Source organism: Mchenga conophoros, linkage group LG23, assembly GCF_057382185.1.
Source record: "Mchenga conophoros isolate Kocher_MC1m ecotype Shallow Benthic linkage group LG23, M_conophoros_male_GT1.1, whole genome shotgun sequence".
In the NCBI taxonomy this organism is placed as follows: domain Eukaryota; kingdom Metazoa; phylum Chordata; class Actinopteri; order Cichliformes; family Cichlidae; genus Mchenga; species Mchenga conophoros.
Window position 1 is genome coordinate 44739418 of NC_140547.1, and position 27271 is coordinate 44766688.

The following is a 27271-nucleotide window of genomic DNA, read 5'->3' on the forward strand; positions in this document are numbered from 1 at the left end:
TTTAAAAAAATTATTACTCATGATATAACATTGTGCAGACATGGCTGGTAAGGACATGAGGAGGAAACAGTAGGAGCTGTGTGAGGCTACTAAAGGCAGGGCTATAACATTTTTCTGTCATCATTTTATTATAGATTAAGTGCAAGAGTTGTTAGGTGTGGATAATTAGATTATAGTTTATTGCAATAGCAAGTTGTGCCTTGTTCTCAGATAGACAGCAAGTGGAGAGTGATATATGAAATGATGGGATGGAAGGAAGAAGAGAAGCAAAGAGTGATTCACAGGCAGAGCCTAATTTATTTCTCACAGTTTTTTGTTGCCTTATGGTTCCAAGCGCTGTCACCAATCTTTGCATTTTGTTATTATCTCATGACACTTGTTTAATCAGCTACCATCTCTCCTGTGGACTTTTTAATGTCTACAGTCTCAGATCAACACAGCCCTGCCCTTTCCATATTAGATTGTTGATGAATGTGTGTTGTTGTTATTCAGCCTGGTTCAATGTGCCCCTTTTTAACTTTGAGCACCCGCCCCTTTAAACGTCTCTGCACGGCCCTGGACTTATATATCACGTTTAACCTGAGTAGCGAAAGTCCGCGGTGATCTGAAAACGATGTGCCGGGAGTTGTGCCGTTCTCGGCGGCTTCAGTGACCCTCGAGCTCCCGGCTGGCTATAGTGCTGGTGGGTAGCAGACGTCTCCGAAAACGTCGAAGCACTTTTGCAAATATGCGGTATCTTGATAAACCGAGCAGATATTTGATGTTTACACAGCTACTTTCTCGCCTGAAAATATGTTAAAAGTTTATTTTGTGACCCAGAAAGATTAGTATGAGTAATTTTAAAACTTAGTAGCGGCCGCCAAATTGAGGAACTGGATTTGGTGGTCATGAAAATGGCATTAAACAAGTCCCCAGGGACAGATGGACTCACTACTAATTTTTATCAATTCTTCTGGAAGGACCTAAGAACTTTATTGTTTGATGCATTAAAGGAATCGATAGAGAAAAAAAGAACTGATGCCGAGCATGAAACAAGCGCTGATAACCCTGATCCCTAAATCGGGTAAGGATAAAAGAATTTTAGACAATTTAAGACCCATCACCTTAAACACTGACTATAAGATCCTGTCTGGAGCTGTAGCTGAGAGGCTAAAGAAAGGCATCTCAAACATTATCAGTGAAACACAATCAGGTTTTTTGAAAGGAAGACTAATTCATAACAATATTCGGCTGGTTTTGGACCTCCTTGAGTACAGTGAAATAATCCAAGATGTCACGGTCCTGAGTCTGTGGACTCAGTGTTTTTCTGTTTGTATTCGTTATCTTTGATTTCATGATGTGTTTTGATTCTCTTGGGTTTGATTTTTGTCGCTAGTATTCCTAACTCCCTAGGTCCTTGGCATTTCTTGTGTTCTCCTTCTTAGGTCGTGGTTCTGTGTTACTTCTGTTAGTATACAGTCATCTCTGTCAGTGTGTCTCTTGTTCTGTCACTGTATCCCCTAGTTTAGTCCACGTCTGTTCAGTTTCCTGTTTTACTTTGAAAGTCTGTGTACTATGTCAATGTGTTGAGTTTTGCCGCCCCTTGTCTTGTCATGTCTGATGAGTCCCAGCTGTGTTCTCCTCCTGTTTCACATTCCCTAATCACCTCAGTATGTATTTAAGCCCTGTGTTTTTCTCTGCCAGTTGTTGCGTCCTCCACGTTTGTTGTGTGTGTATTCATTGTCGTCTACCTTCATCATCTCCAGTCTAGTTAGTTTAAGTTGTTGTTTATGTATCGCCAAGGGTGACTCACCAGCAAATAAAGCTGTCGTTTAAGTTAATGTTTTGTCTCCGAGTCCTGCACGTGGGTCCAGCCACTGACAGCCACACAACTCATCGTGACACAAGAGAGAGGATACATCCTGTTCTTGGATTTTTACAAAGCATTTGACTCAGTTGAACATACGTTCATATTAAAAACTCTGCAGTCTTTTGGTTTTGGACAGGAATTTATCAATTTTATAGAGATGCTATATAATGACATTGACAGCTCTGTTTTGCTAGAACATGGTACATGTTCAAGGTTTGAGGTTAATAGAGGGATAAGGCAGGGATGTAGCAGCTCACCACTTCTGTTCATCATGGTTGCTGAGCTGTTGTCTATTTTGATTAAAAACAGTCACATTGACAGATAATAATCAGTCAGCTTGCAGATGATACCACCCTGTTTCTAAAAAATGAGGACCAGATTCCTTTAGCCTTACAGGTGATCAACCACTTCTCCAAAGCTTCTGGCCTACAGCTGAATATTAATGAATAAGAAATTCTAGCTCTGCATGAGTGTCCCCTGCAAGCAATAAATAATATACAGATTAAAAAAAGAGGTGAAGTATCTGGGCATTGTAATTTGCAAGGATAAGACATCAACAGAAAATAAGAATATCTGTGCCAATATAGAAAAGTGTAAGTCAATTTTAAACAGGTGGCTGCAAAGGGACATAACTCTGTTTGGGAGAATCTTGCTAACCAAAATGGACAGTCTGTCCAGACTAATCTATCCAGCCTTTTCTCTGCCCATACCTCCAAAACGAATTAAATCTATAAATAATCTTAATTTTAGGTTCATATGGAGGAACAAATGTCATTATATAAAGAAAAATGATATGATTAAGAATTATGAAGAGGGAGGGGCTAATGCCATTGACTTTGATGTTATGAATGGTGTACTAAAACTGAAATGGTTAAGATCTTTCATTAGGAACAAAAATTCCTTTTGGAACATTATTCCCAATGTGATTTTTGGCAAAATGGGTGGAATAGACTTTTTGTTACGTTGTGACTTTGATTGCAGTTCGTTACCTGTTAAACTCTCAGCTTTCCATCAGCAGGTCCTTCTCTACTGGAAGATCTAAAGGGATTTGGGCTGTAGCTCATTTTACGGATGATAATGGGGTCTTATTAAAACATGAGACGTTTTGTGAGAAATTTGATGTAAGATGTACTGCTAACAGATATAAATCCCTAGTGAAAGCCATTCCAGTCCCTTTGAGATCAAGGATAAAAGAAGATATTGTGCACTCTAAAATTTCTCCTGGACTGAGGCAGCTCTGCATAGCTGGAGCTGAATTTGGTGACAGCAGGTTTACAAACAAGGTGATCAGGAATATTTTGATCAACGACATTTGCCCTAATCTGGTTAAAAGAAATTATATCCTTAAAGAATTTGAGACCATGGAGGTTAAGGCGATAAGAAAAAAGTATATTTCACTTCCTCTTTCCCCTATAGTAAAAGAGGTTCACTTTAAAATCATTAATGAGGTTTATCCAACCAATGAATTCTTAAGACGGAAATTTAACTTAGATGTGAACGCCTGCACATTTTGTGAAAATGATATTGAAAGTCTGGATCACTTGTTTTTCTACTGTGAATCAGTGCACTCCTTCTGGACTGACATGTGGAGCTGGCTACAGTCCAGGAGAATTCAGTTACCACATTTGACGGTGACAGTAATAAAATTTGGAATACTTGCTGAGAATGCAGATTTTGACCTGTTGATTAGGACGTTTTTGTTAATGGGAAAATTTTTTCTTCACAAATGCAGATACTTTAAAGCTAAACCATGTATAAACAGATGGCTGAATGACTTTAGACTCTGGGCTAAATCGCTGAAACTTGTGAATAACAAGAAAGCTCATAAACTTGTTGTTTTATTTAAAGAGTTTAACCTATGTTAAAAAAAAAAAACCTCCCTATTTTATAATCATGACTGCCATTTTTTGCTCATGGTATTTTTTGCCTTTGGTTCAAATCCTTCAAAATACATACAAAATCAGTATCGATACTGACGTAAATTAATAGAAATAGAGATGGACCGATACGTAATATCGCATTGGTCCATCTCTATTTCCCTTTCTGGATTAAGGAAGGTTGTAAAAGCAGCTCGATGTACAACCTGTTCTTTGGATCCTCTACCAGCCTGGGCTATAAAGGAACTGTGGTCAGCATTAGGACCCTACAACCTGTTTCTTTTAAATACTTCATTGAGTCTTTCCTGAATGTTTTAAATCAGCTGTGGTAGTACCAATCTTGAAAAAGCCTGGACTGGATGTTGACATGGTCGCAAATAGGGCAGGGTATCGTCACTGAATTCTAGAATCGATTTGATTCCGATTCACAAGGTCCTGAATCAATTCGATCCACGATTCGATTCAATTCGATTTGAATCTGGGAAATTTTGCCTCAGACAGTCAGAAATATTATAATTCAGATCAGTATATTTACATATTTTTGTATCTATAAAAAGGAAGCTGACACTCGCAAGACTTTATCAAAGGTGTGAGCATCACAGCAGAGGCCTTTGTGTCAAAGTAGCTGAAGATAAAACAGAAAAACATGAAGGTGGTTTTATAAAAATATTCTACAGTAGATCAAAAACGAAAGAAAACCATTAATCGACATATGAACATTACCTCTGAAGTTACAGCGGTTTTATTAGAGACACAGCGTTTTGCAATTTGCATAATTTTAAAAAGTTTAAATTTGTTCAGAAGCCTGTTGAACGGCAGAAATTAGGTTTTCTTTTCGGAAGTAAGTAAAAGGAAAAAAACAGCGGCCGACAGCGCTGTAAACAACGGTAGACTTGTGCGTAACAAGCAAGCGAATAATGCAGAAAACAGATTTTTAGACAGGAAACTGTGTGTGTGAGAGAGAGAGAGAGAGAGAGAGAGAGAGAGCGAGCTGTGCATGACGTGTGATTTTATCCTGGTGGAAGCAAAACAGCAAAAGTCAGAGTGAGTTCATGACGATGTTTATGTGAAGCGTAGTTTGGATCTTCTTTTGCTGCTGGTTCAGTCAATATTGTTTGGAGAGAGATAAAACTAACAGCTTTAGAATCAGCGTAAAAAGGACGTAAACACAAAGCTCGGAGCCGCAGAAACATCAGAATCAGTGAGCTGTCGGCTTTCAGCCCCGACCGTGTCCGTGCCATCGGGTGAGAAAGGCGACATCTCACTGATTCTGATGTGTCGGCGGCTCTGAGCTTTGTGTTTACGTCTTTGTGCAGAATCCGTGTTCCTGCTCTCATTTACTGTTTCAGCTGTTTGGTGGTTGTTAAAGTTTTGTGAGGTTTAACCTGAGATTCTGGCGTTGGTGCAAAATGCAGCTGCTCGCATTTTAACAAGAACTGGGAAATTTGAGCACATTACCCCTGTTCTGAGATCTCTTCACTGGCTACCTTGTCAGGTTTGAGCAGATTTTAAGGTCCTGCTGCTCACCTACAAGGCTTTAAACGGATTGGCACCTTCATACCTCTCCGACCTTTTACACCTTTATGTTCCATCTCGTGCTCTCCGATCTCAGGACTCTGGTCTTCTAAAAGTTCTTAGAGCCAGAAAAAAGTCAATTGGAGAGCTTTTTCTTTTCATGCCCCGTTTCTGTGGAACAACCTCCCACAAGATATTCGGCAGGCTGCTCTGTGGAGGTTTTTAAAACCAAGTTGAAGACACATTTGTTCACCCGATCCTACATGTCTTAATTCTATGGCTTTTAGTTTTTACATTTTTATTGTTTTTAACTTGTATTGTGTCTTTTACCTGTATTGCTATGTATCGCTTTTATTTTATTTATCTCTTTAGTTGTACAGCACTTTGTTTGAAAGCGCTTTATAAATAAAGTTGTTATTATTATTATTATTATTACAAGGTCCACGTTTACGGGAACATCTGCCACAGATATGGGAGAATATTTGATTTCTATTGTAGACAGAAGCCACGGGTGTGTTCAGTCAAACGTTTAGAATAAACTTTGGTCTATAAATGTGTTTCATGATTTATTTTTAACTCCAGCTGCTTATTTGTACTATGCTTTCATTTCAGAGTGCAATGAGAAATAAAAAGGATATTTTCAATAAAACTGTCACGATCCTGGGTCTGTGACTCAGTGTTTTCTGTTTTGTATTGTTAATCTTTGATTTCATGATGTATCTTTGTTTATTCTTACGTTTTGGTTCTGTGTTTTGTTGTACCTCTAAGTTCAGTCTTTGTATTTCCTGCTTTGTTGTGAAGGTCCGTGTCTCATGTCAGTGTGTTTAGTTTGCGTTTCCTCTGTCTCGTCTTGTCAATCACTCCCAGCTGTGTCCTCCTTCTGTGTCTCATTCCCTCGTTATCCCTCTGTGTATTTAAGCCTTGTGTTTGCCTCTGTTAGTTGCTGGTTTGTCTGCGTATCTGTCAGGGTCCTGGGTCTCCTGAGCTAGTGGTTTCAGTTCTTTGTGATGTTTGTGTTATGTCAGTTTAGTTTGTGAGTTATTCTATGCTTCCTAGGTTTTGATTCCCTGCCCCCCTTGTTTCTCTGTGCGCTCTGTTCTGTGTTTAGTCTTCTCTGTCCATTTGTTCCGCCCTGTGTTGTTGCCTTCTGTGTCTCCCTCTGTGTAACTGTCTATATAGTGATGTGTTGTGGTGCTTTGCTCCCACCCCTTGTGTTCTGTGTTTTCGTCTTCCCTTCGTGTACTTCTTCATATTCATGTACTATTAGTCTTTAGGTTTTTGCTTAGTTTCCATGCTCACCTTCGCCATTTCTGTTTGTATCACCATGTGATGAATAAACTCACTTGCATCTGAGCTGCCTGCATAAAGGGTCCTTTGATAATTTACACACGGCTCGCAAACCGTGACAAAAACACTGGAAAAATTGGGCTGTTCTAAAACGTTTGACGGGTAGTGTATATATTTAGTTTATATATTTTCTTTATTTATAATAGTTTGTTTTATATTGTAGCAAAGTGTTACTTGGATACTTCTCTATGTGCTTCTTCATGTGCAATTTTGTTGCATTCTGAGCCTAAGAAATTTATTGTGATGAACTGCTGTTAGAATCAAGTTAAATTCTGATAAATCAGACAATTACCTCTCCAGCTGTTGTTACAGTCTTTGTTTATCGGGTCCTTACAGGGTAAAAGATGACGACACCTAAAGAAATCCTTCTGGGGACTTTGGAGGATTTGGGACGTGATGACTTTGAAAAATTTAAGTGGCATCTGAAGAATGGGTCTGTAGAAGGTTTACCAGCAATCCCAGTGAGTGAACTGGAGGATGCAGAGAGGACGGACATAGTGGATCTGATGTTTGATACCTACTCTATCAACACTTTTGAAGTCACTAAAAATCTTTTGGGGAGGATAAACAAGAATGATCTGTTGGAGAATTTAAATAAAACCATCCCAGAACCCACAGGTAAGTCAGGGAATGACTAAACAAAAAACACATAAACAATAAAAACCTTAGTTAACATTACACAGGTGCCATTAAAATCCATATAAATAATAAATCCAAAACACTTGCCAACACTTTCAGGAGTGAGAGACTGCAGAAAGCCAACAGTTTGTGTTTTATGCATCTGCACAAATAACCTCCTGTGTACACACATGAATATCTGCTCTTTGGGTTGGTTTGATTAAAATGGGACCAGCAGCAGGTTTTCTGCCCATTTTACAGATTTATATTGTCAGATTGGTTTTAGAGCTGTTTTATCAACATAAATGAGGCGACAACAACAGTTTGGGACACGTCACAAATATGATCAAAGTGCTATTTCTTAAATCTATTTACCAGTTGAAGGTAAAGTAAAAAAAAATGGCTGCCATTTCTTTCTGCTGTTTGGAGACCCAAACAAAAAAATGCCCACACAGTAAATGCTTTTTATTATGGTTTATAAACAGGACACTAAGGTGATTGGTCAAAGGTTGGAGGAAAGCCACAGTTCTCCTTATATGACTGAAATCCACCATTTCAGCTCATGCTTTTTCTTCTGCAGCTTTCTTGGAGATTCCACTTCAGCCTTCTGCTGGCAACGCTCCCATTACCATGCTTCCCATAGGCAGCATCATTAGAAAACATAGCATACATTTACACTGCTATGCAGATGACACCCAGCTCCATCTGTCCATGAAGCCAGATAACACACACCAATTAAACTGCAGGAATGTCTTAAAGACATAAAGACCTGGATGGCCGCTAACTTTCTGCTTCTTAATACAGATAAAACTGAGGTTATTGTACTCGGCCCTGAAAATCTTAGAAATATGGTATCTAAGCAGATTCTTACTCTGGATGGCATTACCTTGGCCACCAGTAACACTGTGAGGAACCTTGGAGTCATTTTTGACCAGGACATGTCCTTCAATGCACATATTAAACAAACATGTAAGACTGCTTTCTTCCATTTGTGCAACATCTCTAAAGTTAGAAATATCCTGTCTCAGAGTGACACTGAAAAACTAGTTCATGCATTTATTACTTCCAGGCTGGACGACTGTAATTCATTATTATCAGGAAGTCCAAAAAACTCACTGAAAAGCCTTCAGCTAATCCAAAATGCTGCAGCAAGAGTCCTGACAGGGACTAGAAAGAGAGAGCAGATTTCTCCTGTATCGGCTTCCCTTCATTGGCTTCCTGTTAAATCCAGAATTCAAAATCCTGCTCCTCACATACAAGGTCTTAAATAATCAGGCCCCATCTTATCTTAATGACCTTGTAGTACCATATCACCCTATTAGAGCACTTCGCTCTCGCTCTGCAGGCCTACTTGTTGTTCACAGAGTATTTAAAAGTAGAATGGGAGGCAGAGCCTTCAGTTTTCAGGACCCAAAAAGATAGTTGGGTTTTTTTCTGTTGTATTATTGTAGGTTCTTTATCTTACAATATAAAGCACATTGGGGTGACTGTTGTTGTTATTTGGAGGAATTAAAAAAAACGTTTATACTTGAAATTCTTTCATTTATTCTACATATTTATTCATTACTGGCTCCATAGTGTTGTTTATGTAATATGTGAAATGTTGCTAGTATTGATTTGGTGCTGTATAAATAAACATAATTAAATCGAATGTGTCTCTATAAAACCTGCCCTCAGTTATAACTAGAGTTGGATGTCTCGAGACCGGTCTCGAGACCACTTTTACGTGGTCTTGGTCTCGTCTTGGTCTCGACGGACTTTTGTCTCGGTCTCGCTGTTTCGGTCTTGCGTTCTCAAATCGACATAGTGTTCGGGAGATTTGGAGTCAACCATCAGCGGAGCGGGGGGGGGGGGTGGCTTACTGGGCTTAAGCCCGGGTCATTTTTTCAGAAGCATGGGGTCTTTTGGAGTGTAATTTTTTAGTTAGATGCCTGACTGACAACTGTATAAAACAAAAACAACACACGAAGCACAGAGCGCACCGTCGTAAATTCCCCCTAATTTTGGTATGATCCGAGCTCAGGCACTAGGCGACTGAGCACAGCACCCATGTGAGCGAGGGGGGAGAAGCTGCTGGCTGCGAGTTTGCTGCAGACAGAGGACAGCTTAAGTTTTATGGAACGCCAGGACTGCCATAATGAATTAATTAAATACACCATTAAATAATTAATTAAATGTGGCAATAATTAATTAAAATTGGAATTAATTAATTAAATAAATAGTTATGACACATGTAATTAATTAATTATTGACACATTTAATTAATTATTTATGTATTTCACATTTTAATTAATTATTGACACATGTAATTAATTAATTATTGACACATTTAATTAATTATTTATGTATTTCACATTTTAATTAATTATTGACACATTTCATTAATTATTGACACATTTAATTAATTATTTAATGATATATTTATTTATTTCATTTTGGCAGTCCTGACGCCTGGCTCTCGTCATGAAATAATTTTATCTGTCAGCCTCACCCATCAAACTCAGGGGGCGGGGTTAACGCTGCCCATGCAGCTTCTCTAACATTTGATTGGTTGCCGTGCAAAGTAAGTCAAAACAGGTCGATCCTAGAAAATCGATTGCTTGTGTAGACTTGGGGCAGCCAGTTATCCCAGAATGCAGATCAAATCACAAGCAGCAATGGTGGTGGTGTAGTTTTAAAATACCCCGTTTTTCTGTCACCAGCTACACTTTTAACAGTGTTTTAGCCGCGGATGTCGCGACGTATGTCTGGTCAGGTTGTCAACATAGAACATGTTTGCAAAAGTGCTCAGATGTTTTCAGAGATTTCACTAGCTCTGCTAACAGTTAGCATGCAGAGTGCACCGAGGGGGTTACGTTAACCGGTTTGTTTACATATTCCACTCTCCGTGTTCCACATGTTGCATTCGCAGATTCTCATTTTCACCGAACGATCGTCTCTTTCCGCCTGGTCTTGTGTCTCTGTGCTTCTGTAACATAAAGAACGAGCTGACATTTTTCTCACGAAACCAGCGATCAGCTCAACAGACCCTCAGTTTACCTGCATGCATCCTCCTCCTCATCTGTCAGCTGTTTAACACCTGCTGCTAATTCAAGAAACACGCCTAGTTACCTGGTGATAGTCACAGTTTAACTGGACAGCCGGTGCTCGATATAACGCAATGTCAGCGCATTTTTCTGCACAAGATAAGTAAATATAGTGTTTTCCCCGAGCGCAGAGCTGCTGGAGCTTGTTTCCTTACAGAGCACTTTATAGGCGAACAGCTTTATCAGCGGCTGATGTCCAATCACCGGCACGCAGCTTTCAAACCTCAGCTGAGTTTTAGCTCTCAGTGGTTAAACGCTGGACTTCATTCACTCAGGTTCTGTCTGTCGGGTCACGTTTACTTCGCTGTTTTATTTACAACTGAGCAAATCGGTTTGGCTGAGGTTAAAGTTACGTTTCATAACTGCATAGTTTCACAGACGTTTAATGGTTCACTGGAACATGTGTTAGACTGAACTATCATCTAAATATCATCTGTTTTTTAATAGTTATTCAACTGTATTCTAAGCACCAGCTGTCTGTTAGAATGTGATTTTTTTTCTCTCTCTGTTGGCAGAGGTATAAAAATGCGCAGGAAAATCTGACATGCATGGCGAACTTCACCGACGATATTTAGGGAGGAATAAACACACATCAAACATAAATGAACCATTTGTCTGTCTCCATAATTGAGAGAATTTTCTCTTCTTATGTCAACACTCTCTCTCTTTTTTTTTGCTTTTTTTTTGCTTTTTCGGTCATGTTATGTTTACCTGTCAAAGGCTTGTTACAAACTATGAAACACATTGTGCAGACTTCTGGATGTTAGAAGAAAACTAATACTGCTCATGAATGAGACTAAAGGCAGGAAGGTGTCCTTTAAAACTAAACATGTTAATAGGACCTCCCTGTTTATATCATAGTTCATGATATAGCACGTGTATTTCAGTAATAGCCTGCTGAGGCCACTATACGTGCTGGCCTCATATCAAATGTGAAGGCAGACTGAGTCTATGTTTGACGTTTTTTATATCTAATCTTCCTTTTCAAACATTTAAACAGCAGCGAGTCTGCAGCTGAGGGAATACAAATTCAAATTGTCGGAACAGGTTTGCTCGTTTCTTGGATTCATTTGGTGATTTATTAAATGTATAACTGTTATTCTAATCTGCTGCTGAGTCTCTTACACTTTTCTTTATGCTGTATATTTTCACGTCTCTGGAATAGTTGGCAGTTAGATAGTCAGCTGGGAAACTTTGTGTTAACTCATGGAGCTGAGGATATCGTGGATATGCTGACCTCGCTGCGTGGTGTACAGAGCGAGGTCAGCATGATTAATATTCACAATAAAAATATTAGCCGAACATCATGAAGTCTGTATGTGTTTCATAGTGTCGAACAACCTTTGTACAGTTAAAGCCAGCAGTTACTACATGACGGAAACACCAACGTTATCTCTTTTATGTGTTTATACACAGGTCACGCTGATTACTGAACAAAAACCCAAAGATCAGATGTTAAACAGATTTATTTGCTCTCTCTCCTCCTTAAACATGTTTTTAATGTTAGTTATAATTCAGAATTGGCGACTGAAACACGTAGGACACATAAGAACATCAGGAAATAAAACATCGATAAATATAACCTCAGTAAAAGAAGTCAGCGGGGGTTACTACAGCTGTGTACCGGGGCCTGCGCTTTGTCGGTGGGATTGCTTGCGAGGCGAGCGGGTCTATCCCACGCTTTGCCGTGAGACTGGGCAGACATCTCCGAAATCATCGAAACACTTTTGCAAAGAGGCTGTATCTTGACAAACCGACCAGACACATGAAGATTAAACCACTACATTCTCGGCTAAAAAAAATATTAAAACGGTATTTGGTAACACACAAACAGGGTTTTTCAAAGCTCAGTTCTGTTAGCTTCCACATGCCGGTTGTTGTGTGCTAGAAACAATGGCCACCAGGCCAAAGCAATGGTTTTGACTCGATCAGCGTTAACCCCGCCCCCTGAGTTTGATGGGTGAGGCTGACAGATAAAATTATTTCATGATGAGAGCCAGGCGTCAGGACTGCCAAAATGAAATAAATAAATATATCATTAAATAATTAATTAAATGTGTCAATAATTAATGAAATGTGTCAATAATTAATTAAAATGTGAAATACATAAATAATTAATTAAATGTGTCAATAATTAATTAATTAAATGTGTCAATAATTAATTAAAATGTGAAATACATAAATAATTAATTAAATGTGTCAATAATTAATTAATTACATGTGTCATAACTATTTATTTAATTAATTAATTCCAATTTTAATTAATTATTGCCACATTTAATTAATTATTTAATGGTGTATTTAATTAATTCATTATGGCAGTCCTGGCGTTCCATAAAGTTTGACCAGGTACCAAAGCAAATCATTCGTACTGAACTAATAATGTAAATATGACGGTGTATCACAAAAGATTGATATCAAACTGATCACTTGGTTGCGTTACTTGCTCTTCGAGTGAATCAACAAATGGCGAAATGAAAAGCCGAACAGCAACAATGCTGTTTCTTTAGAGATTTACATTTCATATTTTCAGTTGTTACCCTCCACGGCTAAACAAACTCTCTAAATCGGTTTCAATTGTGTACTGATGTACACAATCTTAATGTACAACCTTAAACCTGCTGCTGGTCCCATTTTAATCAAACCAACCCAAAGAGCAGATATTCATGTGTACACAGGAGGTTATTTGAAACCAGATATTTACATACACTTTATGGAGAAAACATAAAAACTTTTTTTTACTGTTAAACATCAATTTAGAGTAAACTTTTGTTTTAGATAAATAAATGTTGAAATATCTTTTGAATTAGTTAAATGTCAGAATAAAAAGAGGGAGCTGTCTATTTTAATCACTTTCATCAAATTTAGGATTACATGTACACTAAGTTTATTGTTAATTAATAAGAAACTCCAGACGATTCGATTCTGAGCTGAAGAAGCTTCTGATAGGTTTGTAGAGTCCATGTGAGTAAGTTTGTGGCACAGCTGTGGATGCATATAAGGCAAAACACAGAGCCTGTTTCTTTGACATGGGAAAATCAAGAGATATCAACCAAAACACCAGGAAAAGAATTGTGGAGCTCCATAAGTGTGGCTCAATCTGAATACAATTTGGTGCCATTTGCAATTAAGAAATACAGATAGTTTCTCTCTTTACTCTTAAAGTTAACAAATATGTTTTTTATATTTATCAATCTAAAAAAATAAACATTTAGTCTGATTTGATGTTACAATTAAAAAGTGTTTGTGTTTTTATCTGAAGAGTACATAAATATGTGGTTTCAACTGTATAGTTGATGATGTTGGTGTTTGGCTTGATTGTCAGCACAAAGAGGGAGAGAGAGAGGAGCAGAGAGGGAGAGAGAGAATGAGGACAGAACAGAGATGAACAAGAGCAGGTGAGACACACATGTTAGTCAAATGGTTGTTTGCCAAAACTCATCAGAACATGTATCTAGTACCTAGTGTTTCTTTTTAGATACCATTTGTTACTTTTCAAATTCTATATTTATTAAGTTATGCAGGCTTGTTCGCACAACAAGGCTACATAATTATATAAACTTTTCTCAATCTAAATATTGTACTTTGGTAGAATTAAAAAATAAGTGTAGTGCAGGTCTATGATGATTTTTTAGTGCTACTATCATCTAGTTCTGATTCTGGTTCTGTCTTGGTTACTGTTGTAGTCCTGTTTTAATTCCAGATCAGTTCTGGGTCTGGTTGAATTGGGGTTTAGTCCCTGTGTCTTGATACAGGCCCGACTTTGTTCTGCCTTGTTGCTTAATTAAAAAACTAGTTTAAGGTGTCCTGCATATGTATATAGAATAGCATCTGGCTGCAGTTTAAAGACTTTTTTTGTCTCGGTCTTGGTCTTGGTCTTGGTCTCGTCTCGTCTCAGTCTCGGTCTTGGTCTCGTCTCAACTTGGTCTTGGTCTTGTCTTGGTCTCGATACCCTCTGGTCTTGGTCTTGTCTTGGTCTCGGATTAGGCGGTCTTGACTACAAGTCTAGTTATAACCCAAGTGTCAGGGCTCAATGGCTCATGAAAAGGAATGGAGTCAAGCACAGAACCAAAAAACGGAGGCTGAGTGACTTTTAACAGAAATGTATTTTACTAGATTTCTTGACGGAGAAAGCTGAATCACGGCTAAATTCAACAGCAAGCGAGGTATTATGAGAAGTGCAGAGCTGAGGCCAGAACATAAGCTGAGGCAGGTCAAAGGAACAACAGGGGCAGAAACGGGCGAATAGAAACTATCCAGGATCACTGGAACAAAGGAGATAATAATCAGAGTGGTCCACAGTGTAGTGAATGAGTCCAAGATTTAAAAACTAAGAGGTGTTACGTGGCTGCAGGTGGAGATCAGCTGGAGGAGGAGATGAATTAAATCTGGGTACAGAGTGAGATGTGGGTGCACAGGGAGGCAGGCAGCTGAGGATGGCAGTTTGCAAGAGGGAGTTTTCCCAGCAGTGGCAGGGCAGAATCCTGAGGCGTGACTTATGGCGAGAGTTGGAAGATGTATCCAGGTGCCGACTAGGGAACAGGAAAAGAGGGTTACGCGAAACAAGCTGAGGAGCACAAGACAAAATGTGAGGCAGAGAACTGACTGTGGTAAGCAGACAATCTGGAGAAGGTTCATTGTGAGTGCTGCTCATAGATACTGCCGGAGTAATTGGCAACAGGTGAGGAGCACGGAGGAGTGAGGAGGGCTCCACCCAGGCGAGGAGAGCTGATGCTGTGGAAAGTTACTCAGACTCACTCGGATCATGACACCAAGAGTCCAGTGAACTGAACACATAACCACAGTAACCAGAATGCAGTTTTCTCATTTGTGTCATTTGCTGTTTATTCATGCAGAGATTCTCACTGAGTGTCAGCTCAAACTCAAGTCAGACCTGAAGCAGAAGTTCCAGTGTGTGCTCGAGGGGATTTCTACAACAGAAAACCCGACCCTCCTGAGTCAGATCTACACAGAGCTCTACATCACAGGGGGAGGGACTGCAGAGGTTAATGATGAACATGAGGTCAGACAGATTGAAACAGCATCCAGGAAACCAGACAGACCAGAAACAACCATCAGACAAGAAGACATCTTTAAACTCCCACCTGGAAGAGATAAACCAATCAGAACAGTGCTGACAATGGGAGTGGCTGGCATTGGGAAAACAGTCCTAACACAGAAGTTCACTCTGGACTGGGCTGAAGACAAAGCCAACCAGGACATCCAGTTCATGTTTCCATTCACTTTCAGAGAGCTGAATCTGCTGAAAGAGGAAAAGTTCAGCTTGGTGGAACTTGTTCATCACATCTTTACTGAAACCAAAAAAGCAGGAATCTACATCTTTGAAGACTTCCAGGTTGTGTTCATCTTTGATGGTCTGGATGAGTGTCGACCTCCTCTGGACTTCCACAAAACTGCAATCCTGACTGACCCTAGAAAGTCCACCTCAGTGGATGTGCTGCTGATAAACCTCATCAGGGGGAAACTGCTTCCCTCTGCTCGCCTCTGGATAACCACACGACCTGCAGCAGCCAATAAGATCCTTTGTGACATTGTTGACATGGTGACAGAAGTCAGAGGGTTCACTGACCCACAGAAGGAGGAGTACTTCAGGAAGAGATTCGGAGATTCGGAGCAGGCCAGCAGCATCATCTCCCACATCAAGACATCACGAAGCCTCCACATCATGTGCCACATCCCAGTCTTCTGCTGGATCACTGCTACAGTTCTGGAGTTTGTCATGAAGAACAAAGAGAGTCAAGATCTGCCTAAGACTCTCACAGAGCTCTACCTACGCCTTGTGCTATTTCACCTAAAAACGAAGGACATCAAGTATGATGGAGGAGCTGAGACAGATTCATGCAGGAAGATCATTGAGTCTCTGGGAAAACTGGCCTTTGATCAGCTGCAGAAAGGAAACCTGATCTTCTATAAATCAGACCTGACAGAGTGTGGCATCGATATCAGAGCAGCCTCAGTGTACTCAGGAGTGTTCACACAGATCTTTAAAGCTGATGAGTGTCACATGTTCACCGGTGTCGTTTACTGTTTCGTCCATCTGAGCATTCAGGAGTTCTTTGCTGCTCTTCATGTCTATCTGACCTTCATCAACTCTGGAGTCAACCTGCTTAAGAAACAATCTCCTCGCTTTAAAATCTTCCAGAAAACACTTACTGTAAAAGACTTCTACCAGAGTGCTGTGGACAAAGCCTTAGAGAGTCCAAATGGACACCTGGACTTGTTCCTCCGCTTCCTCCTGGGTCTTTCACTGCAGACCAATCAGGATCTTCTATGCATGCTGACACAGACAGGAAGTAGCTCACAGACCAATCAGGAAACAGTCCAGTACATCAAGAAGAAGCTCAGTGGGAAACTGTCTGCAGAGAAAAGCATCAACCTGTTCCACTGTCTGAATGAACTGGATGATCGTTCTCTAGTGGAGGAGATCCAACAGTCCCTGAGATCAGGACGTCTCTCCACAGATCAACTGTCTCCTGCTCAGTGGTCGGCTCTGGTCTTCATCTTACTGTCATCAGATCTGGATGAGTTCGACCTGGAGAAATACTCCTGTTCAGAGAAGGCATTTTTGAAGCTGCTGCCAGTGGTCAAAGCATCCAAGAAAGTGCTGTAAGTGAATCTATGAACAAATATGTTTAATAATGCTAGATGAATAAAATAATATGTCTCCATTGTTATTCTTCCTCAGGCTGAGTTATTGTAAACTCTCAAAAAGAAGCTTTGAAGCTTTGTCTGAAATTCTCAGCTCCCCATCCAATCATCTGAGAGAGCTGGAGCTGAGCTCGAACAAACTGCAGGATTCAGGATTGGATTTGCTGTGTGTTGGACTAAAGAGTCCTGACTGTAAACTTGAAACTCTGGGGTAAGGATACAGACTTTTTGACACTTTTTGACTCTTAAATCTGTAAGTTTATCTTGATGCGGACGTTCAAAGTCAGCACAATTTTCCTTTTAAGTTCCTGAGTTTATATTTTTGACTGTCAGGTTGTCTGGACAGATGTTTTTATTTTATTTTATTTTTTTACTTGTCCCTAAAGTCAGAACTAAACCCACATGTAGATGACTTTCAAATTCAAATTCAAATTCAAATTCAAATTTTATTTGTCACGTACACAGTCATACACAGTACGATATGTAGTGAAATGCTTGGACAACTGCTCGTGACCTAAAGAAAACAAAAAAGGAAAAGGCTATGAATAAGATAGGAAATAAATATGAAAAATTAAAAAGGGTAAATTTAACTAGGAAGGAATAAAATATAAATTAAGGTTAAAAATGAAATAACTGTACAACACAAATTAGAATGAAGGGTAAATTTAACTGGGAAAGAATAAGATAAAATACATAAATTAAAGTTGAAAATAAAATAACTGTACAACAAAATACACAATATAGAACTATATAAGAATGTATGAAGAAATATAAATAAATATATACACAATAACAGCAGCTGTACAAGTATTAGCTTGAAATGAAGAATATAGTGTCCAGTGTTGTGCAATCCACATTATGTCTTGTGCAGTGCAAATATGCTTAAAGTGATTTAAGTGATGAAGTGAAAACAATGTCCAGAATGTCCAGTGTGTGTAAGAACTGTATGTGTGGGTCAGTACTGTGTGGTGGTGTGATTGAGAGACCGTATCGCCTGCGGGAAGAAGCTCCTCCTCAGTCTCTCTGTGTTGGTCTTCAGGGAGCGGAATCGCTTTCCTGACCTCAACAGAGAGAACAGTCTGTTGTTGGGATGGCTGAGGTCCTTCACGATCTTCCTGGCCTTGGTCCAGCACCGCCTGCTGTAGATTGAGTGCAGGTCAGGGAGCTCGGAGCGGATGGTGCGCTCAGCTGACCGCACAACCCTCTGTAGAGCTCGTCTGTCCTGCATGGTGCTGTTCCCGAACCAGGTTAAGATGTTTCCCGTCAGGATGCTCTCTATGGTGCACGAGTAAAAGTTCCTGAGCACCTTGGAGGGCAGTTGGAAGTCTCTCAAGCGGCGTCCGGGTACACACCGGCTCACTCCTTGGCGGCTCGCTCGGGCCACTTCGGAGGTGGGGTGCCCCCGGCCTCTCGGCCTGGGGCTCGGTCACTCAGGCACAGCTGGCTGCCGGCGGAGCTCACGGGCGCGTCACTGCAACTCCCCCTGGCTTCTGCTCCGCGGCTGCTGAATGAGCCCTCATCTGGGACTCTCCTTAGCTCTTACTGGGACAGTGGCGCGGCTGCCCCTCTGTGGGTCTTCCTTGGTCTCTTGTGTTCTGGGGGCCTCTGGATGTCTGGAGTTTTGATCTCCTCCATACCTGCTTGATACCATAGAGGACAGGGCTGTGGCCCCCCCACACTCCCTAGCAGATCATTACATGGAGAAACCTTTGGAATGCAAGCATGCTGATCCACACAGGTATGCACACATGGGTATTCATAGACGCGGACTACAGCTTTCTTGGCTGCTGCCTCAAAGCACACTGTGCGCTGTCTATCTTGCGTGCTGCACAATATCGTTTATTATTTAGTAACTATCGATATCTACTGCTAGCTAGTTTATTGTGATGGTGCTTTTTTTTTCTTATTATGTTGCTCTTTGTTGTTTGCTTTCTCCTCTGTTTTTTTTTCTCCATACAGGTGACCCAGGAGTTTTGTTTTTTTTGTTTGTTTGTTTTTTTCTCTCTTCCCCCCCTTCTCACCGTCTCTTCTCCCCTTTGGTTTTCTTTTTTTCTCTCCCTCTCTTTCTTTCATTCTTTCCCCCTGTCCTATCCCACAGTCATGTCTGTCCCGTTTGTAGCAACTGAAAATAAAATAAATTCATAATTATAATAAAGGTCAATCAAATGGACCAATATGGCAAGCCCATGATGATCCACTTGGTAAAATAAATCCGCTTGGCATCTTTCTTGGCCTTAAGACAACAATTCTGATGGCTAAAGATCCAAACGGGACAAAAAAAAAAAAAAAAGGAAGTCTCTCGAGCGTCTGAGGTGGTAGAGACGCTGTTGGGCCTTTTTCACCACGGTGTTGATGTGACAGGACCATGACAGGTCCTGCGTGATGTGAACTCCGAGGTATTTGAAGTTGTCCACTCTCTCCACTGGGCACTCGTTGATGACGGGGGTCTGGTAGTTCCTCTCCTGCTTAGTGCTGAAGTCCACTATCAGCTCCTTTGTCTTACTGATGTTTAGAAGGAGGTTGTTCCTCTGGCACCAGTTCTCCAGATTCCTAATCTCCTTCAGGTAGGCCGTCTCGTTGTTATCAGAGATCAGGCCCACCACGACGGTGTCGTCAGCAAACTTGATGATGGTGGTGGAGCTGGTAGTGGCCACACAGTCATATGTGTACAGAGAGTACAGCAGGGGGCTCAGAACACACCCCTGGGGGGCTCCAGTGCTGAGAGTGGTGGAGGCTGAGACATGTCCGCCCATCCTTACTGCCTGTGGTCTGCCAGTTAGGAAGTTGGAGATCCACTGACACATAGATGAGCTGAGTCCCAGATGCTCCAGCTTGGTGGTGAGTGTGGAGGGAATTATGGTGTTAAATGCAGAGCTGTAGTCTATAATAATAATAATAATAATAATAATGGATACTTTATTGATCCCCATGGGGAAATTACTTGTTTTTCTCTGCATTTGACCCATTCACTCAGTGAAGCAGTGGGCAGCCCACTAAGCAGGCGCCCGGGGAGCAGTGTGTAGGGACGGTACCTTGCTCAGGGGTACCTCAGGGTAGCCGTTAAGTGGATTCGAACCGCCGACCTTCCGATCATGGGGTGCCCACTTTACCTACTGAGCTATCCCTGCCCCCTATGAAGAGCATTTTAACATAATTCCCCCTTCTAGTGTCCAAGTGAGTGAGTGATGTGTGGAGGAGATGAGAGATGGCATCGTCTGTGGAACGATTTGGACGGTAAGCGAACTGTAGTGGGTCCAGTGTGTCTGGTGGTGAAGAAATGATGAAGTCTCTGACCAGGCGTTCAAAACACTTCATCACTACTGAGGTGAGGGCTACAGGGCGATAGTCATTGAGAGAAGCAGGGTGGGGTTTCTTCGGGACAGGAACAATGATGGACTCTTTGAAGCATGTGGGGATCACCGACTGAGATAAAGAGATGTTGAATATCTCAGTGAACACAGGAGCTAGCTGGTATGCGCAGTCTCTTAGGATACGACCTGGGATGCCGTCTGGTCCTGCTGCTTTCCTGGTGTTCACTCTCTTGAAGGCTCTCCTTACTTCATGCTCGGAGATGACGAGCACGTTTCCGGTGCTGGCAGTATCTTCCTGTCTACAGCCGTTAGCGCCGCTAGCACTAGCATTGTTGGAGTCCTTAGCTGCAGCCTCAAAGCGAGCATAGAAAGTTACTGGAGCAGCCTTCCTGAAGACAGCAGTGTGTTTTCATGCTTTTAAAGCCAAACTCACCTTTCAGACCTGGCTTTCATTTATTATCTATTTTTATTTGTTTATTATATATTTATTTCTACTGTTTAACTACTGCTCACATCTTTTATCCTCCTTTTTAATTGTTCATTTCTTTTTACCCAGTGTTTCTATATTGCACTTTGTATTTGTCATCTATATTTATCATGCACTACTTTGCTCATTTATTGTTTGGTTTTAATGTTATTAAATTCCAGTTCTTTTGGTATTCGTTATGGCCAAAAAGACACGGCTCAAAAGTGGTCTTTTTACTTTAAAAGATTATCTTTATTTTACATATCCGGATATGGAGACCTGAACACACAACCCCAGGTCTGAAGCACAAAACAGCAAGCCTAGTCATTTATATAGACATCACACACACTTTAAGTTTCGATCAAACACTCTGCTTAGTTTCACTTTTCGCCTGCAAAAGCATGTAATTTCCTGTCAGTCCTGTCGGCACAGAGTGTACTCAGATTTGGGCCTTTCTTATAAAGCAATATAATCAGCATATAAGTATTTAAGATTATAAATTTAAACCTCAACAATGTTCTTACCTGGGGTCCGTTCTTCGTACCTCGCTTACTACATCCAAGATCAAATCATCGCGCCAACTTTGAGCTTGCTATTCCGGTACTCCGAACACACCTGTTGTTGACGATTAGTATAGCTGGATGAAGTAATGTGAGATCACTGGGTGGCTTAACAGGGGCTACGCATCGATAGTAGAAACATTGATCGGCAACCCTTTGTTTGTTTATTGATTTCACACAGATACATACAGGTCATTTCCTAAAAAAGGGAAATGTACTATTAACATTCTATTACATGTATGTGATTATTACAGATGTAATTCATATTTCAGAGTAGTAATTGCAAATTACTTTGTGTAATCAAGATGAGAGACCACGGCTATAAAAGCGAAGGTGGATTTGGGAAGTCTGTCGCAGCCATGTCCTGTCCGTATACGCGAGCCACCCATTGCGGAAGGTGCAAGATTGATAAGGAGAGTCCTCAGAATCCAGCGTATATTGCGGGACAGACAGGATCCTTTAGCTCAGCGCGACAGTGTGCTCATAGAGAGATATCGATATTCCCGTGAGGGTATTATTTACTTAACCAACTTGTTGACGAGGGGGTGCAGGACCACCACCTGTCTTTTTTGCTCTGCCCTTTTCTTGGTTGCTGTTATGAGCAAACAGATTATTCCAGGGTCTCTTTCCAAGAGACGAAAAGCAATATAAGTGATAAATATTACCATTCTGTAGAATATTCTTATATTTCACTTTTACTTGTTCCCATGTTCTAGTGGGTCCTGTTGTGGCTCTAATGTGAAAGGGGATATAATGTAATATAATATAATATAATGTAATATAATATTGGATAATATTTCAAGGCTGCATTTCTCACCCTCAGGAGCCTGTAGACCTCACCTGTGAGCCATGGTTTCTGATTGGCCCGGACAGTGGTCTCTATGACCTCATCGATGCCTTTTGAGATGTAGCCAATGACAGTTTCTGTATATTCCTGCAGGTCTGTGGTGTTGTCATGTGTGGCGGCCTGTTTAAGGATCTCCCAGTCTGTGGTGGAAAAGCAGTATTGCAGGTCCTTCTGGCCACACACGTACCTGCTTACGAACTGGTTTAGTGACTTTGACCAGGGGCCTGTATGCTGGCATTAGCATAACAGTGATGTGATCAGAGGCACCAAAGTGGGTGGGGGGCTTTGTAATCTCTTGGTGGTGAAAACATTATCCAAAAAGTCGTTTCCTTGTGTTGGAAATTCAATGTGTCTATGCAGTAGTAAACATAGGGGGTGTCCAAATTCATGGGCTGCATCCTCCTGAGGACGCATTTGTAGACCGATTACGTCACAGCGACACGATGAAGGCTGTCCAAATTCATAGACTCCTCTGAATGCAGCCGACCAATGCGTCCTCTTTTTCCCCAAAATTAAAGGATGGGTCGGGTGTGTCCTTCGTGGCCCACCATATCCCAGAATTCATAGCGTGGCCCATCCAATTCCACTTTCCGGCAATGGCGGTCGCTACTAAGTTTTCAATATTACTCTTATTACTCTTTCTGGGTCACAAAATAAACTTTTAACATATTTTCAGGTGAGAATGTAGCTGTGTAAACTTTAAATATCTGCTCAGTTTATCAAGATATCGCATATTTGCAAAAGTGCTCCGACGTTTCTGAGACGTCTGTTACCCACCAGCTCGATAGCTAGCCGAGAGCTCGAGGGTCAGTAGAGCCGCCGAGAACAGCAAACTCCCGGCACATCATGTTCAGATCACCGCGGTCTTTCGCTACTCAGGTTAAACGTAATATATAAGTGACTTAGACAACCTAAAAATGTTATTGTTTGACTTTTTTCAGTGTTTTATTTGTTCCTGAGTAAATCAGTTTGGCTGAGATTAAAGTTATTAGATTCGATTAGACAAAATAAACCTTTACAGTGGCAAAAGTATTCGGTCCCCTTGAACTTTCCCACATTTTGTCACGTTACAGCCACAAACATGAATCAATTTTATTGGAATTCCACGTGAAAGACCAACACAAACTGGTGTACACATGAGAAGTGGAATGAAAATCATACATGACTCCAAACATTTTTTACAAATAAATAACTGCAAAGTGGGGTGTGTGTAATTATTCAGCCCCCTTTGGTCTGAGTGCAGTCAGTTGCCCATAGATGTTGCCTGATGAGTGCTAATGACTAAATAGAGTGCACCTGTGTGTAATCTAATGTCAGTACAAATACAGCTGCTCTGCGACGGCCTCAGAGGTTGTCTAAGAGAATATTGAGAGCAACAACACCATGAAGTCCAAAGAACACAGCAGACAGGTCAGGGATAAAGTTATTGAGAAATTTAAAGCAGGCTTAGGCTACAAAAAGATTTCCCAAGCCTTGAACATCCCACGGAGCACTGTTCAATAGTGATGGGCAGATGAAGCCCCATGAAGCACTGAAGCTTTTCATCCAATTGGTTCACCCCAACGCGAAGCTTCTTGAAGCTTCATTTGCTCTAGCAGGACACCTACTGGACGTAAAAATATTAGTTGGCATGAATTTGAAGAGTGTGGCATTTTGCACACAGCCTGTGAATGTCAACAACAAAAGGAGTGTGTAAAACATCTATATTGTAGTGATGGCAGTATACTGTGTATATTTATGCTGGCAGTATGGAAAATGATTATTTGGAAATGCCTAAAATGGAAATGATCATATACTGTGAGGTGAGGTGTGGACAGTGGTTGTGCTTTTGTAACATTGAGGCAAGGACAGTGATTAGTAGGGGTGCAACGATACACAAAATTCACGGTTCGGTTCGATACTTTGGTGTCACGGTTCGATATTTTTTCGATACAAAAAAAATGTTCATGCCTTTTTAATTTGTCATTTATTAAAATTATAAATATATATTTTAACTCAAAAGTACAGTTTTTAAATTTAACCCTAACCCTTGTGCGTGTTTTTTATTTTGACAGAGAATGCGAACCACTTATGTGCACCCCTGGTTATTTAGCTCGTCATATTGCAGCCACAGAAATTCTTTTGTCCATGAAACCATAAAGCTGCACTTTCTTTTTGCCTTATAGTCTGATTTGTCATAACTTCTCTGTTTTGTGGTAAGCTTTTCTTTGGCTGTCACTTCTTCACCCTGACCTGTCTTATTTGGCTCAGCAGAACTAAAATATATATTCTGCTGCTTTTACACGCGCACTCACATAACGCTCAGCGATTCTCTGCGCGATCAACTTCTCACATGTTTAAGCTTGCTGCGGGAGATTTCACTTGTCATGTTTGCATAGTAAGCTAACGATTAATAAGACAATGTCAGAGGAATTGGTGCACAAATTATCATCACTCACAGATCAGTGCTGTCGCTCTCTATACACAGTTCGCACGATTGCAAAGTGAAAGCAAAAAAACAACCGCAAATTCAAACGCGATTTCAATATGTCACATATTGACAGTGGCTCACCGATGCCAATGACATAATTACCCAGCTACATTTCTGAAAGAATGCAAAAGCATTGACATATATTTTTCCTACAATAGCCCGACGGGCAGGGCAGAGATAGATTTTGGTAGCCCGACTGAAAAAAATCGCTAGTCCCGGGACGTCGGGCTAGCGATATTGCGAGCCCTGTATCTGATTGAGGAATCACTCATCTTTGTCTTTGCACTAGGATAATGTCGGTGTAAATGTGCAGTCATATTCGTTGTGTTCCCACTAGTGCTTTCAGGTTAATCTTGTTGAAATGACCTTAACGCCACAACACGGCAAATCTCCGTTAACGAGCTACCGCCGATCGCCCCGTGCATGGGGCTAGACGGCCAACACATTAACGAGCTAACTGCGCTAACACACTAGCTCCCACCCATGTAATTGAGCATTGCATGGCACATCCAACATACTGTTTTACTTTAGTCCATGACTCGCTTACCTTCAGGGTCATACGTCACATGAAAACCAAAATAATTCCAAATGCCAGATCTGAATGAGGGTGGGCGAGGTCCAAGTTGCAAGGAGTGCTTAACTTCTGTCTCGCTAGCTTGCCCTGCGCTCTTCCTTCTGACGATGCTGTCTGTGTTGAGCGCTCAGTGGATCTGCGCTGGACAGTACAGCCTAGGCGGAGTAGTCGAACGCAGATTCACTGAGCGCTCAACACAGACAGCATCGTCAGAAGGAAAGTTGATAAAATAAATTACAAATTTTGTATTGTTCGATACATATGCGTACCGAACCGAAAGCACTGTATCGAACGGTTCAATATCGATACGAATATCGTTGCACCCCTAGTGATTAGTGTTTAGGGGACACATCATTGGTTTTTATTTAAAAACAACAGTTTCTCCACTGTGGCAGGTCGTAGGCGATTTCTTTTTTTTCCAAACTGTCTCTAACTCTCACTAACCGCAACTCTCCATCAAACGCCCACATTTTGAATGGGGTCTGAGGGGTTTATATCGCTGTCATAGCTCGCGGCAAAGTTTGAACCGCTTCCTGAACCAGTCACGTGGTACAGCCGGACAGCGAGGCTTCGGACGTCATCATTTTCAGCTCCTCCCATAAATGAAGCAAGCCTCGATACGTGCTTCGCGGAAACGCCCCCTCCATTACTCGACACACGCTTCGAAGCCTCGATACAGAACGTCACATCACTACTGTTCAAGCCATCATTCAGAAATGGAAGAAGTATGGAACAACTGTAAACCTACCAAGACAAGGCTGTCCACCTAAACTCACAGGCCGAACAAGGAGAGCGCTGATCAGAAATGCAGCCAAGAGGCCCATGGTGACTCTGGATGAGCTGCAGAGATCTACAGCTCAGGTGGGGGAATCTGTCCATAGGACAACTATTAGTCGTGCACTGCACAAAGTTGGCCTTTATGGAAGAGTGGCAAGAAGAAAGCCATTGTTAACAGAAAACCATAAGAAGTCCCGTTTGCAGTTTGCCACAAGCCATGTAGGGGACACGGCAAACATGTGGAAGAAGCTGCTCTGGTCAGATGAGACCAAAATGGAACTTTTTGTTCAAAATGCTCTGTGTGGAAAACTAACAGTGCACATCACTCTGAACACACCATCCCCACTGTCAAATATGGTGGTGGCAGCATCATGCTCTGGGGGTGCTTCTCTTCAGCAGGGACAGGGAAGCTGGTCAGAGTTGATGGGAAGATGGATGGAGCCAAATACAGGGCAATCTTGGAAGAAACCCTCTTGGAGTCTGCAAAAGACTTGAGACTGGGGCGGAGGTTCACCTTCCAGCAGGACAACGACCCTGAACATAAAGCCAGGGCAACAATGGAGTGGTTTAAAACAAAACATGTCCATGTGTTAGAACGGCCCAGTCAAAGTCCAGATCTAAATCCAATCAGGAGTCTGTGGCAAGATCTGAAAACTGCTGTTCACAAACGCTGCCCATCTAATCTGACTGAGCTGGAGCTGTTTTGCAAAGAAGAATGGGCAAAGATTTCAGTCTGTAGATGTGCAAAGCTGGTAGAGACAGACCCTAAAAGACTGGCAGCTGGAACTGCAGCAAAAGCTGGTTCTACAAAGTATTGACTCAGGGGGCTGAATAATTACACACACCCCACTTTGCAGTTATTTATTTGTACAAAATGTTTGGAATCATGTATGATTTTCGTTCCACTTCTCACGTGTGCACCACTTTGTGTTGGTCTTTCACCTGGAATTCCAATAAAAAATGATTCGTGTTTGTGGCTGTAATGTGACAAAATGTGGAAAAGTTCAAGGGGACCGAATACTTTTGCAAGCCACTTTATTAATCCCCCGGGTGGTTTTCACACAGCTGAATAAACGTCAAACAGAAAACTGATTAAGCAGAAGTGTGAGATGGTCGAGAGTTTACTCCAGTGTCCTGTTATATTTTAGATAGCAAGGAGCAGACAGCTGAGTTTATTAAACTCCATCGAGACAGCGGTGATGCTAATCTGAAGGCTAGACCGTCCCATTTCATAGCCGTTTACTTCTGGCCTACCCGACCTTTGGAGGTATAGTTCTCATCACGCTGATTTATGTCCAAGTTTGA

The 27271-nt window shown here is 41.2% G+C and overlaps 1 protein-coding gene across 1 annotated transcript in view; it reads left to right on the forward strand.

Annotated features, from left to right (window-relative positions):
• The first annotated feature begins 6932 nt into the window (after window positions 1-6932).
• LOC146548097 (NACHT, LRR and PYD domains-containing protein 3-like) overlaps window positions 6933-27271 on the forward strand; it is a 42514-nt gene continuing 22175 nt past the window's right edge. The window contains exons 1-3 of the mRNA XM_085266168.1: window positions 6933-7206; window positions 15149-16919; window positions 16999-17172. Of these exons, the coding sequence (XP_085122294.1) occupies window positions 6933-7206; window positions 15149-16919; window positions 16999-17172 (2219 nt within the window). The remainder of the gene's footprint in view (window positions 7207-15148; window positions 16920-16998; window positions 17173-27271) is intronic.